The sequence below is a fragment of the Salmo salar genome, chromosome ssa28, assembly GCF_905237065.1.
Source record: "Salmo salar chromosome ssa28, Ssal_v3.1, whole genome shotgun sequence".
Classification (NCBI taxonomy): domain Eukaryota; kingdom Metazoa; phylum Chordata; class Actinopteri; order Salmoniformes; family Salmonidae; genus Salmo; species Salmo salar.
Genome location: NC_059469.1, coordinates 16,635,975 through 16,652,031, shown reverse-complemented (window position 1 = coordinate 16,652,031; position 16,057 = coordinate 16,635,975). Strand labels below are relative to the sequence as shown.

Here is a 16,057-nt window from a genome sequence, read left to right as displayed (position 1 = left end):
TAATCAGGCCTACAACTGTTGTGTCATCTGCAAACTTTATTGAGTTGGAGGCATGCATGGCCACGCAGTCATGGGTGAACAGGGAGTACAGGAGGGGGCTGAGCACGCACCCTTGTGGGGCCCCTGTATTGAGGATCAGCGAAGTGGAGGTGTTGTTTCCTACCTTCACCACCTGGGGCGGCCCGTCAGGAAATCCAGGACCCAGTTGCACAGGGCGGGGTTCAGACCCAGGGCCCCGAGCTTAATGATAAGCTTGTAGGGTACTATGGTGTTGAAGGCTGAGCTACAGTCAATGAACAGCATTCTGATGTAGGTATTCCTCTTGTCCAGATGGGATAGGGCAGTGCGCAGTGCGATTGCATCGTCTGTGGATCTATTTGGGGCGGTAAGCAAATTGAAGTGGGTCTAGGGTGTTAAGTAAGGTAGAGGTGATATGATCCTTAACTAGCCTCTCAATGCACTTCATGATCACAGAAGTGAGTGCTACGGGGCGATAGTAATTTAGTTCAGTTACCTTTGCTTTCTTGGGTACAGGAACAATGGTGGACATCTTGAAGCAAATGGCGACAGCAGACTGGGATAGAGAGAGATTGAATATGTCCGTAAACACTCCGGCCAGCTGGCCTGCGCATGCTCTGAGGACGCAACTAGGGATGCCGTCAGGGCCGGCAGACTTGAGAGGGTTAACACGCTTAATTCTCTTACTCACGTCGGCCACGGAGTATGAGAGCCCACAGTCCTTGGGCCGCATTGGTGGCACTTTGTTATCCTTAAAACGGGTGAAGAAGATGTTTAACTTGTCTTGGGAGCAAGACATCGGTGTCCGTGACGTGACTGGTTTTCCATTTGTAATCCGTGATTGTCTGTAGACCCTGCCACATACGTCTCGTGTCTGAGCCATTGAATTGTGACTCCACTTTCTCTGTACTAACGTTTTGCCTGTTTGATTGCCTTACGGAGGGAATAACTACACTGTTGGTAGTCAACCATATTCTCAGTTACCTTGCCGTGGTTAAATGCGATGGTTCGCGCTTTCAGTTTTGCGAGAATGCTGCCATCTATCCACGGTTTCTGGTTTGAGTAGGTTTTAATAGTCACCATGGGAACAACATCGCCTATACACTTGCTGATGAACTCAGTCACCGTGTCTGTGTAAAAGTCAATGTTATTTTCAGAAGCTACCCGGAACATATCCCAATCCGCATGATCAAAACAATCTTGAAGCATGGATTCCGATTGGTCAGACCAGCGTTGAATAGACCTTAGCACAGGTACTTCCTGTTTGAGTTTCTGCCTATAGGAAGGGAGGAGAAAAATGTATTTGTGATCTGGTTTGCAGAAGGGAGGGCCTTGTAGGCATCTTGAAAAGGCAAGTATCAGGGGTCTAGTGTTTCCTAAGCGAGTACTACAGTCAATGTGTTGATAAAACTTCGCCAAGCGTCACGTCTGGAGGAAACCAGCCACCAGAGCGCTCAGGACATCTGACTGTGGGTCGAAGGTTCACCTTCCAACAGAACAATGACCCTAAGCACACAGTCAAGACAATGCAGGAGTGGCTTCGGGACAAGTCTCTGAATGTCCTTGAGTGGCCCAGCCAGAGCCCGGACTTGAACCTGATAAAAAATATCTGCAGCGACGCTCCCCATCCAACCTGACAGAGCTTGAGAGGATCTGCAGAGAAGATTGGGAGAAACTCCCCAAATACAGATGTGCCAAGCTTGTAGCATCATATCCAAGAAGACTCGAGGCTGTAATTCTTGCCAAAGGTGCTTCAACAAAGTACTGAGTAAAGGGTCTGAAGACTTATATAAAGTTGATATTTATATATTAGCAATAATGTCTAAAAACCTGTTTTTGCTTTGTCATTATGGGGTATTGTGTGTTGATTGATGAAGATTGTTTTTGTAATCAATTTTAGAATAAGGCTGTAACATAATTATTTTTTAAGTCAAGGGGTCTAAATACTTTCCGAATGTATATACTATATTATACACTGGGTGGGTCGAGTCCTGAATGCCGACTGCCTGAAAGCCGTGGTATATCAGAGGCCACATTATACTCGTATACCACGAGTATAACAAAATATTTATTTGTACTGTTCTAATTATGTTGGTAACCCATTTATAATAGCAATAAGGCATCTCTGGGGTTCGTGGTATATGGCCATTATACCACGGCTAAAATCTGTATCCAGGCACTCCTCATTGCGTTGTGCATAAGAACAGCCCTTAGCCGTGGTATATTAGCCATATACCACACCCCCTCAGGCCTTATTGCTTAATTGTATTCTAGTCAAGGCTCATCCTATATAACTACTGCTGTACACACCTTTCTATTCATATACTGTCTACACACACCATCATATACACATACTGTATATTTATATTCCAGACTCTGACATTGCTTGTTCTGATATTTCTTTATTTGGATGATGTGTGTATTGTTAGGTATTGTTAGGTATTACTGCACTGGTGGAGCTAGAAACATAAGCATTTCGCTGCACCTGCAATAACATCTGCAAAGTATGTGTACTCAACCATTAAAATGGGATTTCATGTTGGCACATTTACTATTCTTATTACAGTAAATAAGGGGCAGATAGGTTTGAAATGTTTGAGTTAACATAATCAGCTTCTCCCACCCTTTGGAACAACGTGCTTGGCCCATGAAGTTTGTCAGTGAGCTAATGCCGTGATTCCCAACTGCTGTGCTCGAGTAGCCACAACAGTACACATTCAAATGTTTGCCCTGGACAAGCACACCTGAATCAACTTGTCAACTGATCATCAAGCCCTCGATGAGTTAAATCAGGTGTGTTTGGCGAGGGCAACAACAAAAAATGTGTGGTGTTTGGGGTACTCGAGGGCTGGAGTTGGGAAACGCTGAGCTAATGCATGGAGGCCTATGAAATGTTTGTTTCATTGGAACATAATAACCCAGCTCGCATTAGATTTATGCCTGATTACCTCACTCTCTCCTTTACCCAATCATGGGCTGCCATCAATCCAACTCCATTTCCAGCAGAGAGGGAAGATAACTCTGGGATAATTGCTTTATGCACTGGGGTAATTTCTCTCTCTGACTGAAACTCAATTGGAGAATGTGATAACTCAGTGAGACAAATTCTCATGGCCTTATTTAATAAACCATGTCCGAGTAGGAGTGCTATACAGACTGGTGGGTACCTGATCCCAGATCAGCACTCCTACTCTGAGAGATGGGGGGGTATGATCAAGGAGGGATATGTCGCAGACCCAGAACAACAACAGTCATTGAATTGCTGCTAGTGTATGATTCCACTGCCTGTCTTGAAGAGACTGAAAATTGTAAATGACATAGTGCTGTGAAAAAGTATTTGCCCCTGTCTGATTTTCTCTATTTTTGCATATTTTTTACACTGAATGTTATCAGATCTTCAACCAAAAACTAATATTAGATAAAGGAAACCTGAGTTAACAAATAACAAACAAAATGTATTTATTTTCTTTATTTAATTAACAAAGTTATGCAACACCCAATTCCCTTGTGTGAAAAAGTTATTGCCCCCTTAGGTGCTAACTGGTTGTGTCACCTTTAGCTGCAATGACTGCAACCAAATACTTCCTGTAGTTGTTGATTCGTTCAGCACATCGCTGTGGAGGAATGTTGGCAGAACTGCTTTAACTCAGCGACATTTGTGGGTTTTCAAGCATGAACTGCTCATTTCAAGTCCTGCCATAACATCTCAATTGGGATTAGGTCTGGACTTTGACTAGGCCATTCCAAAACTTAAAATGTGTTGCTTTTAACCATTTTCATGTAGATTGTGTTTTGGATCATTGTCTTGCTGCATGACCCAGCTGCGCGTCCGCTTCAGCTCACAGGCGAGGTTCTTACTGTGGAATGCAGTGTTTGGTTTTCACCAGGCATAATGGGGCCCATGTCGTCCAAAACGTTTGACTTTTGACTCATCTGTCCATGGAACATTCTTCCAATAGTCTTGATGATCATCCAGGTGCTTTTTGGCAAACTGGAGTCAACTTTTTGGACGAGATGGGTCCCATTATGTCAGGTGAAAACCAAACACTACATTCTACAGTAAGAACCTCATATCAAAGGTCAAGCAGGGTGGTGGTAGTGTGATGGTTTGGGGATGCTCTGCTGCCTCAGGACCTGTACGACTTGCCCTAATAGAAAGAACCACGAATTCTGCTCTGTATCAGATAATTCTACAGGAGAATGTCAGGCCATCTGTCTGTGAGCTGAAGCTGAAGCGTAGCTGGGTCATGCAGCAAGACTGTGACCCAAAACCAACAATCAAGTTAACATGAAAATTGTTAAAAAAGCAACACATTTGAAGTTTTGGAATGGCCTAGCCAAAGTCCAGAGCTAATCCCAATTGAGATGTTTTGGGGCAGGACTTGAAATGAGCAGTTCATGCTTGAAAACCCACAAATGTTCCTGAGTTAAAGCAGCTCTGCATGCAAGAGTGGACCAAAATTCCTCCACAGCGATGTGAGAGACTGATCAACAACTACAGGAAGCATTTGGTTGCAGTCATTGCAGCTAAAGGTGGCACAACCAGATATTTAGTGTAAGAGGGAATTACTTTTTCACACAGGGGAATTGGGTGTTGCATAAATGTGTTAATTAAATAAATAAACTAAGTATACATTTTGTTTGTTATTTGTAAACCTTTACCTAATATTAGGTTTTGGTTGAAGATCTGATAACATTCAGTATCAAAAATATGCAAAAAGAGAGAAAATCAGAAAGGGGGCACATACTTTTTCACCACTGTATATGGTGCATGCATCACTATCATGTAGTTTGGCTAACTAGATCATTTGATAGAGTAAAAAGGCTGCCTTTTGACTAAATCTGAAGTTTTATTGACTTTGGCCTGTACAATATGGTTTACTGAGATTATATTTTATCAAATGAAAGTATATCTCTAAATACACATGAAAACATACATATAATGGATTGTAAATATTAATCTACAGTGAATTTGATGTTGGTTGTTGAATACTGTGTTCTGATGCAAGACTGAATATTAAGTTGCCTATGTACCCGTTGCTTCTAGGGGTCAACTTATCCATTAACATTTTGTGCAACTTTGTTTCTTGCAAGTGGAGAGGTCTGAAATTCGAGGTGCACTCTTCATACATCACATCCGTTTCCACTAAAATTCATGAGAATATAAATTTGCTTTATGGTTTTAATTTAAGGTTAGACATACATTTAGCAGTGTGGTTAGAGTTAAGGTTATGTTTAAAATCACGTTTTAAGAAAATACATTATAGAAATAGGCGGGGTTTATGACTTTGCGGCTGTCGTAACTAGTGACAACTGGGTAAGTAAATTACTTTATAGAGCTCAATATATCTTGCACTGTTCATATATTAGAATGAAGAATATTTATTTTAACGCGACATTTTTCAATATTTGAAAGTGAGGAGGGCATGTAGTATCGATTTCGCCCTTATCTATTTTGTTGCATTGTATCTCTCACCCTTTGCTCTCCATATTGTGCAACATTTACTTGTCTCATAAATTCGCAGCGAAGGTCTGAAGAGCAATGGAAATCTCTTTCGCAGGCAAGCGGGCCATAGTCACGGGGGCCGGAAAAGGTACGAAAATTACCACCATATTTAAAGATAGTGTCGACGTCTGGTTTGCTGAGAAAACACAACCAATTGCACTTACAACAAGTAAATCAAACTTGTCTATGTAGTTTTGAGCTCAAACTAAGCAACATCCGATGTGTCCTGAATGAACCACTGTCATGATTGTGGGTAACCGAAGAACCTAAACACGATCGAAATGTGTGTGTCAGGTTGGCCGTCACACTGAGATCTCCAGTGAATAATGGTCATTGTGTTTATGGATATTTTCACACAGGCATCGGCCGGGCCACGGCGCTTGCTCTGGCGCGCTGCGGGGCAGAGGTCGTGGCAGTCACACGTACGCTGGCTGACCTGGACAGCCTTCTGCTGGAGGTAACCCCCGCAACACCCATATACACCCCCCCATACCCCTACAACAGTGGGGGTCGGTGCCGTTTAAGATTGGAGAGGACGTGTTTTTTTTATTTTTATGAGCATGGCCTTATGTCTATTACAGCATATTGGATAACTGTCATTCATATTTCTTTCACCCAGTTCAATGTAACATCGATAGGTTTAGTCTAGTATGTGATACTAAATTTTCCCTATACCCATCATGAGGTTGCTACAATCTAGCATACGAATGAAAGTTTATAATGTAGGTGCACATGTCAAAAGACCAATTGGAGTAATCAAGGTAACAGACAGTGAGTGACATGCCCAATAACACCTTGCACACTCTTGCCTGCATCAAGCTAACCTTGACTTGGAAGAGTTCCAGTGTTGGATAGCCTTAGCTTAGTGTTGGATAGCATTTTCAGTTAAATAAATAACAAAAATAATAATAAAAGCCAGTTAGCTAACAAATAGCATTCCTCTCTGTTTGAGTAGGCTAAATTACCTAGCTGCATTCGCGAGCCAAGTAAGTTAAATTGAAAAGAAATCTAACAAAATAGCTATTTCTCTCTCTCTCTCTACAGATCCTCCTTCATTTTTTAAAAGAAATTAATTTGTTCAACTATTGTCTTTCTCTCTCTTTTGAGTCAACTAGTCACCACATTGTATGCAGTGCTAGCTAGCTGTAGCGTATGCTTTCTGTACTAGATTCATCCTCTAATTGATTGGATGGACAACATGTCAGTCCATGCTGCAAGAGCTCTGATAAGTTGGAGGATATCCTCCGGAAGTCGTCATAATTACTGTGTACAGTTGTGGCCAAAAGTTTTGAGAATGACACAAATATTAATTTCCACAAAGTTTTCTGCTTCAGTGGCTTCAGATATTTTTGTCAGATGTTACTATGGAATACTGAAGTATAATTACAAGCATTTCATAAGTGTCAAAGGCTTTTATTGACAATTGCATGAAGTTGATGCAAAGAGTCAATATTTGCATTGTTGACCCTTCTTTTTCAAGACCTCTGCAATCTGGCCTGGCATGCTGTCAATTAACTTCTGGGCCACATCCTGACTGATGGCAGCCCATTCTTGCATAATCAATGCTTGGAGTTTGTCAGAATTTGTGGGTTTTTGTTTGTCCACCCGCCTCCTGAGGATTGGCCACAAGTTCTCAATGGGATTAAGGTCTGGGGAGTTTCCTGGCCATGGACCCAAAATATCGATGTTCTGTTCCCCGAGCCACTTAGTTATCACTTTTGCCTTATGGCAAGGCGCTCCATCATGCTGGAAAAGGCATTGTTTGTCACCAAACTGTTCCTGGATGGTTGGGAGAAGTTGCTTTCGGAGGATGTGTTGGTACCATTCTTTATTCATGGCTGTGTTCTTAGGCAAGATTGTGAGTGAGCCCACTCCCTTGGCTGAGAAGCAACCCCAGACATGAATGGTCTCAGGATGCTTTACTGTTGGCATGACACAGGACTGATGGTAGCGCTCACATTGTCTTCTCCGGACAAGCTTTTTTCTGGATGCCCCAAACAATCGGAAAGGGGATTCATCAGAGAAAATGACTTTACCCCAGTCCTCAGCAGTCCAATCCCTGTACCTTTTGCAGAATATCAGTCTATCCCTGATGTTTTTCCTGGAGAGAAGTTGCTTCTTTGCTGCCCTTCTTGACACAAGGCCATCCTCCAAAACTCTTCGCCTTACTGTGCGTGCAGATGCACTCACACCTGCCTGCTGCCATTCCTGAGCAAGCTCTGTGCTGGTGGTGCCCCGATCCCGCAGCTGAATCAACTTTAGGAGACGGTCCTGGCGCTTGCTGGACTTTCTTGGGCACCCTGAAGCCTTCTTCACAACAATTGAACCGCTCTCCTTGAAGTTCTTGATGATCCGATAAATGGTTGATTTAGGTGCAATCTCACTGGCAGCAATATCCTTGCCTGTGAAGCCCTTTTTGTGCAAAGCAATGATGACGGCACGTTTCCTTGCAGGTAACCATGGTTGACAGAGGAAGAACAATGATTCCAAACACCACACTCCTTTTGAAGCTTCCAGTCTGTTATTCAAACTCAATCAGCATGACAGAGTGATCTCCAGCCTTGTCCTCGTCAATACTCACACCTGTGTTAACGAGAGAATCACTGACATGATGTCAGCTGGTCCTTTTGTGGCAGGGCTGAAATGCAGTGGAAATGTTTTTTGGGGGGATTCAGTTCATTTGCATGGCAAAGAGGGACTTTGCAATTCATCTGATTACTCTACATAACATTCTGGAGTATATGCAAATTGCCATCATACAAACTGAGGCAGCAGACTTTGTGGAAAAATAAATATTTGTGTCATTCTCAAAACTTTTGGCCACGACTGTAAGTCTATAGAAGGAGGTGAGAACCATGAGCCTCCTAGGTTTTGTATTTAAGTCAATGTACCCAGAGGAGGACGGAAAATAGCTGTCCTCCGGCTACACCATGGTGCTGTTGAGGCTACTGTAGACCTGTAGAACTTCTTTGCAAAACAGTGTGTTTTAATTAGTTATTTCGTGACGTGAATATATTTAGTATAGTTTTATCCCAAAAAATGTTCACTATTTTTCAGAAATTCACTGAGTAGGATGGTCCTCCCCTTCCTCCTCTGAGGAGCCTCCACTGCGTTACGACCCTCATATCCCTACAACCCCGCCCAGCCCCCCCCTCCACTGCTCAGGGTCCTGACCCACCCCCCATTGCATGCTCTATTGTCCCCTTATAGGACTTCTCCTCTCCACTAGCCCTATACGCATATCATTAGAGGCTAGCTAGTTTTCCCTGCTGCTCTTTTCACCTCCATGTCCCATTGTTTTGGCTCCGTGACGAGAGATGATGGGAGATTCTTTGTGGTGATTCGTTGGGGTGATTCTCTCTGCTGTCTTTTCTCTCTGTGTGATTGGTTCTGGTGCTGGTTGTTCCCTGCAGTGTCCGTCCATCAGGCCGGTGTGTGTGAACCTCGGGGACTGGGGGGCCACAGAGGAGGCGCTACGGGAGGCCGGCGGTAACGCGGATCTGCTTGTGAATAACGCAGCCTATGCCACGCTGCAGCCCTTCCTAGAGGTCACCCCTGACCAGTTTGACATGTAAAGACGCTCTCATCGCTGTCCTTTAAATCAGAAATTCTCAACTGGGGGGGGGAGGGTCGCGACCCAAATTTTGATCACGGGAGGTTTAAAAACAACACGTTTTTAGATTTTTTTGGGGGGGAGGGATGAAAAATACTCCAGTCTGAACTTAAACTACTAAAGCCAGGTAGAAAGTGTGTGGAAATGATAATGAATCTAAATTTTTTTAAACAATTTAATGTCAGAATTTTTGTAAATTCAATTAGTATTTTCAGTAGAGCTTTTAGCAGCGCTATTTAGTGTATTTGGTTGATTTTTGTGGTCTCAAACCAGTGAGCTTACTAACATTTTTCATCAAGAGTATGGGCAAAATTGATTGTCAATTGAAATGGTCGGAATGTTGATCCCTTGTCATATAAATTGCTACATTACTGTCAATATAGTATTAAAAATAGCTTTCCAGGTGGCATTTCGGCAATTTTGTATCGCAATGCGAATATTGGGTCGCAACTGAGACAACCTGGTCCAATTTGGGTCCCGAGGCAAAACCAGTTGAGAACCACTGCTCTAAATCATGTTGTGATTGTAATTTATATTCATAGAAGTGAAACACAAGTCACTCAAGACTCAGTAGAAGGACTTTGCATTAGACCTACACTACCGTTCAAAAGTTTGAGTTCACTTAGAAATGTCCTTGTTTTTGAAAGAAAATCACTTTTTTTTCCCTCCATTAACGTAATAACATCAAATTAATCAGAAATACAGTGTAGACATTGTTAATGTTGTAAATGACTATTGTAGCTGGAAACTGCATTTTTGTTAATGGTATATCCACATAGGCGTACAGAGGCCCATTATCAGCAACCATCACTCCTGTGTTCCAATGGCACGTTGTGTTAGCTAATCCAAGTTTATCATTTTAAAAGGCTAATTGATCATTAGAAAACTTGTCCTCTTGCTCTGTTATGACTCCCACTCCTCTTTCTATTCTGGTTAGAGCCAGTTTGCGCTGTTCTGTGAAGGGAGTAGTACACAGCGTTTGGAGATCAGTTTCTTGGCAATTTCTCGCATGGAATAGCCTTCATTTCTCAGAACAAATATTGACTGACGAGTTTCAGAAGAAAGGTCTTTGTTTCTGGCCATTTTGAGCTTGTAATCGAACCCACAAATGCTGATGCTTCAGATACTCAACTAGTCTGAAGAAGGCCAGGTGTATTGCTTCTTTAACCAGAACAACAGTTTTCAGCTGTGCTGACATAATTGCAAAAGGGTTTTCTAATGATCAATTAGTCTTTTAAAATGATAAACTTGGATTAGCTAACACAACGTGCCATTGGAACACAGGAGTGATGGTTACTGATAATGGGCCTCTGTACGCCTATGTAGATATACCACTGAAAATCAGCTGTTTCCAGCTACAATAGTAATTTACAACATTAACAATGTCTACACTGTATTTCTGATCAATTTGATGTTATTTTAATGGACCAAAAAATAGCTTTTCTTTCAAAAACAAGGACATTTCTAAGTGACCCCAATCTTTTGAACGGTAGTATACAAATTAGACCTGTTATTTAAACATGGTTAACAAATAGCTTTCCAGATAAGATGGTTTAAATAAACAAGTTTTAAACTGTGTTACCTCCAGGTGGCTAGTTACACAACAGAAATATTCCAAACATAGCCTTCTATCTGGACATTAATAGGAATATCTCATAAATCCCATTAAGATGTATCGATATTTTTTTTTCTTCTCCCTATTCCCAGATCCTTTAACATCAACGTGAAGGCTGTCCTCCATGTCTCTCAGGTAAGAAACGGCTGTCAGGTATTGAATTGGCTCCCTGTAACATAGTTATATGTTATAGGTAACTTAACAGTTTCTCCATACTCACTGTGCGTTCTTTGTTTTTCTGTGTGTGTGGGTAGATCGTGGCTCGGGGTATGAAGGCCAGAGGAACAGGAGGCTCCATAGTGAACATCTCCAGCCAGGCGTCTCAGTGTGCCCTCCAAGACCACACCGTCTATTGTAAGTCACTGACACAGACAGGGACCAGACAGCGCAGCACATGCATCCCATCAAACATATCTCAGCTATTGCTCGATTATATCAATTAACTCACTACATCTTGATGTAGTTGATATTTGAATGCATTCTGTCTGTGTGTGCAGGTGCCACTAAAGGTGCTCTGGACATGCTGACTAAGGTTATGGCCCTGGAGCTTGGACCCTATCAGGTAACTACAGGAGGACTGACCCAATAGCAGAGAGCACACATCAAGACACACATGGTTCTTCTGATGTCAGACCAGTACATTTAAATCTCTGTTTGCAACAGTTGTATTGTATTGTGGTGGCATCATGTTATGGGTATTCTTGTCACTGGCAGGGACTGGGGAGTTTGTCAAGATCAAAAGAAACATGAAAGGAGCAAAGCCCAGCTAAAAAGCTAGAGGAAATCCTGCCTCCGTCTTCTTAATACCTAACCCTGGGATAGTTTTATTTTTCAGCAGGACAATTACAAATGTTTTTTATGCCAAAGACACCAGAATGGCTTTCCAATGGGTGTTGAGTGTTCCTGAATTGTCCAGTCTCCATCCTGACTTAAATCTGTTTGAAAATCAGAGACAAGGTTTGAATATTGCTGCCCATCAATGACTCCAACCAAATTTACTGAGCTTGAGTAATTTATACAGAAACAATGGATATATGTTGCCCTAACAGCAGTGGCGTGTCCAGCGGTGGCCCAGAGTGGCCACGGCCTCCCCTGAAATCTGATTGGCCTCCCCACAAGAAATTCTGAGATCTGATCGGTCAGCTCTGAATATATTAATCATTTTGACCAAGACGCGCACCAACAGTAAGACTCATCAATCTCACCGGAGAAACATCGCCCCTGAAGCTAGGACAGTGGAGTCCCTCCCCATCTTCCAAAAACATCTGAAGCCCTACCTCTTCAAAGAGTATCCCCCTTTCGTGAACTAACACTCACACTTTACTTTTTCCCACTACTAGCACTTACTTTGCTGATAGCTGCTTTATTGAGGAAAAATGTGCTTACTATGACTGAGATACACTGAGTACACCAAACATTAGGAACACCTTCCTAATTTTGAGTTGCACCCCCTTTAGCCTTCAGAAAAAGGTGTTGAAGCGTTCCACAGGGATGCCGGCCCATGTTGACTCCAACGGTTCCCACAGTTGTGTCAAGTTGGCAGGATGTCTTTTGGATGGTGGACCATTCTTGATACATACAGGAAACTGTTGAGTGTGGAAAAACCCAACAACATTGCAGTTCCTGACACATTCAAACCGGTACTCCTGGCACCTATTACCATACCCCGTTCAAAGGCTCTTAAATATTTTGTCTTGCCCATTCACCCTCTGAATGGCACATATACACAGTCCATGTCTCAATTGTCCCAAGATTTAAAAATCCTTCTTTAACTTGTCTCCTCCCCTTCATCTACACTGATTTTTAAGTGGATTTAACAAGTGACATCAATAAGGGATCATAGCTTTCACCTGGATTTACCTGGTCAGTTTATGTCGGTCCCGTCCGGCTCAGTTGGTAGAGCATGGTGTTTGCAACGCCAGGGTTGTGGGTTCGATTCCCATGGGGGACCAGTACGGAGAAAAAATGCATGAAATGTATGCATTCACTACTGTAAGTCGCTCTGGATAAGAGCGTCTGCTAAATGACTAAAATGTAAATGTGATGTCATGGAAGGAGTTCCTAATATTTTGTACACTCAGCTAGGTGGGACAACGACATACACTAACTGTAAGTCGCTTTGGATAAGAGCATCTGCTAAATGACTAAAATGTAAAAATATATGTGTAGCCCGTGTATATGATTCTGTCTGGCTAAAAAGAGCATGACATGTCATTCTTTTTGGCCAGACTGCATCAGATACATGGGCTACAGATACTAAGACAGAGGGGTGCTGTTTGCCTTGCTCGGATGCTTTCTCTGGTGAAATGGATTCAGCCTCTTGCTAATTGAAGGAAAATTATGAAACATGAATAGACACGAATGAGAAATATATTCTTTTTTAATTTTTATTTTTTATTTTTGGGGAAGTATGGCTTCCTTTTGCATCCATGAATACACAACACTTTGTAAGCTGAATGTCATTAGACATATGGTGTTTGTAAAAGATGTCCCTTTCCATTCAATTGGCAGGTGCACAGTGCACTGCTCAGATGCTGGACTTATTTTGGAGTAGACGAACATGTGTAGATAACCTACTTTTTGAAGTGATTTGTTTGACAATCAGATAAAAACATGACTGGTTGTGTTCACGACACATTAAAAGGTAATACATTTTTACAGTTAAATGACATCTTTACTATAAACCCAGAACCCAAAAATTGTGCAAGCGCGTGAAAAGAAAAAAAATAGACCCCCCGAATGTCAGGGTATAATTCACACTCTGGATGGCACTTTCAAGTAAATTTACTGCTATATGCTAATACCCTTATATAAAACCCTGACCTTTAATCAATGTTAGTGTTTGCATTCATGTACCAAACCTAAGCTGAAGCATTTAATGCATTGAACCTTCATAATTTTATATATAAAAAATCCACCTTGCATCAATAAAGGTTCAAAATGTTATGGCCCCCCTAAACTGGGTCTGTTCCCCACCTTGGCCACCCTCATTCCAAATGTTCTGGACACGCCACTGCCTAAGAGTTTGCAAAGTTGGTGGAAGCACCTATGGCAGCCATTGCAGCTGTGAAACATTTTGAATAAGATTCTACCAAGTATTAACTCTGGGGTGTGAAGTCACGCTATCAAGACCTCTTCATATAAAAATGTAAAAATAATTCAGAAATGTTCTATATTTTTTTTCTTTCACTTTGGAAATATGGAGTAGGTTGTGTACATCGGTAGAAAAAAATATCAAATGAATTTTTTTCAATTTTAAGGCAGAAAAATGTGAAGACTGCAAGGGGTGTGTAGACCTTCATTAGGCGATGTATTGATTATCTACAGCGACTAGGGTTTAGTGCCTTGCTCAAGGGCACAAGGACAGTTTTTTCACCTAGTCAGCTCGGGGATTTGAACCCGCGACCTTTTGGTTACTGGCCCAACACTCTTAACTGCTAGGCTACCTGCCTTATTGACTGATAAGTATTGATTGATGTGGTGTACTTGTTTCTTGCTAGATCCGTGTGAACAGTGTGAACCCCACAGTCGTGATGACTAAGATGGGGAGACTGGCATGGAGCGACCCTGGCAAGGCCAAGACCATGACCTCACGCATCCCTCTGGGACGATTCGCAGGTCACATACATGTTGTTTTGTTACTAATAAGTTGTTTATACAGTGCATTCGGGAAAGTATTCAGACCCCTTGACTTTTTCCACATTTATTATTACATTACAGCCTTATTCTGAAATTGATGAGGGAAAAAAAACAATGTAATCAATCTACATACAATACCCCATAATGACAAAGCAAAAACAGGTTTTTAGAAATTAGAAGAAAAAAAACAGAAATACCTTATTTACATAAGTATTGCATCATTACATAAGTATTTCTCCGGTGCATCCTGTTTCCATTGATCATCCTTGAGATGTTTCTACAACTTCATTGCAGTCTACCTGTGGTAAATTCGTTTGATTGGACATGTTTGGAAAGGCACACACCTGTCTATATAAGGTCCAACAGTTGACAGTGCATGTCAGAGCAAAAACCAAGCCATGAGGTCGAAGGAATTGTCCGTAGTCCTCCGAGACAGGATTGTGTCAAGGCACAGATCTGGAGAAGGGTACCAAAAAATGTCTGCAGCATTGAAGGTCCCCAAGAACACAGTGGTCTCCATCATTCTTAAATGGAAGAAGTTTGGAACCACCAAGACTCTTCCTAGAGCTGGCTGCCCGGCCAAACTGAGCAATTGGGGAGAAGAGCCTTGGTCAGGGAGGTGACCAAGAACCTGATGGTCACTCTGACAGAGCTTCAGAGTTCCTCTGTGGCGATGGTTGTACTTCTGGAAGATTCTTCCATCTCTGCAGCACTCCATCAATCAGGCCTTGGTAGAGTTGCCAGACGGAAGCCACTCTTCAGTGGCAGGGACTGGGAGACTAGTCAGGATTGAGGGAAAGATGAACGGAGCAAAGTACAGAGAGATCCTTGATGAAAACCTGCTCCAGAGTGTGCAGGAACTCAGACTAGGGTGAAGGTTCACCTTCCAACAGGACAACAACCCTAAGCACCAGCCAAGAAAACGCAGGAGTGGCTGTAATTGCTGCCAAAGGTGCTTCAACAAAGTACTGAGTAAAGGGTCTGAATACTTATGTAAATGCGATATTTCCGTTTAGACATTTTTGCTTTGTCAATATGGGTTATTGTGTGTAGATTGATGAGGGGGAAAAAACAATTGAATCCATTTTTGCGAATAAGGCTGAGACGTAACAAAATGCTCAAGAAGTCAAGGGTCTGAATACTTTCCGACTGCACTGTATACTGTATATTATATGTTCTTGTTTTTATTAACAGCTAACCATGAACATCTGATCACACACAGACTGCCCAACCCCACTCTTTATCATGTGAAAGCGGCACATGATGATGTGGGGGTGTGTTACTTTATGGTTGTGTGAGTGTGTATTATTATTATTATTATATGGTGTGTGTGTTCCTCTGCAGAGGTGGAGGATGTGGTGAACTCCATCCTGTTCCTGCTCAGCGATAAGAGTTCTATGACCAACGGTGTCACCCTGCCTGTGGACGGGGGCTTCCTGGCCTGCTAACCTCTCACCTTCTCATTCTGCCTCCTGATTGGCTGGCGTAGTCATTTTCCATGGGGTCCACTAGTACACATTTTTAATTCCTCTTCAAGCACTGATTATATTCAGACTTGATTTTGATTTATGTTACTGATTACATGTATCACCCAGAACAATAAAATTAGTCATTATGAGCTGCCCTGTTTGTTGTAACCTTAAGCAATTGTTTAATTTTTGCATAT

General features: G+C 42.1%; 1 protein-coding gene across 2 annotated transcripts; it reads left to right on the top strand.

Annotated features, from left to right (window-relative positions):
• The first annotated feature begins 5,090 nt into the window (after nt 1-5,090).
• On the top strand, nt 5,091-16,009 carry dcxr (dicarbonyl/L-xylulose reductase). 2 transcript variants are annotated; one of them, XM_014178878.2, is made up of 9 exons: nt 5,091-5,335; nt 5,544-5,612; nt 5,884-5,981; nt 8,938-9,095; nt 10,845-10,887; nt 11,007-11,106; nt 11,250-11,314; nt 14,253-14,370; nt 15,736-16,009. In XM_014178878.2, the coding sequence occupies exons 2-9, from the start codon at nt 5,561-5,563 to the stop codon at nt 15,837-15,839; spliced, it is 738 nt and encodes a 245-aa protein (XP_014034353.1). In that variant the 5' UTR covers nt 5,091-5,335; nt 5,544-5,560; the 3' UTR covers nt 15,840-16,009.
• Nucleotides 16,010-16,057: the final 48 nt, after the last annotated feature.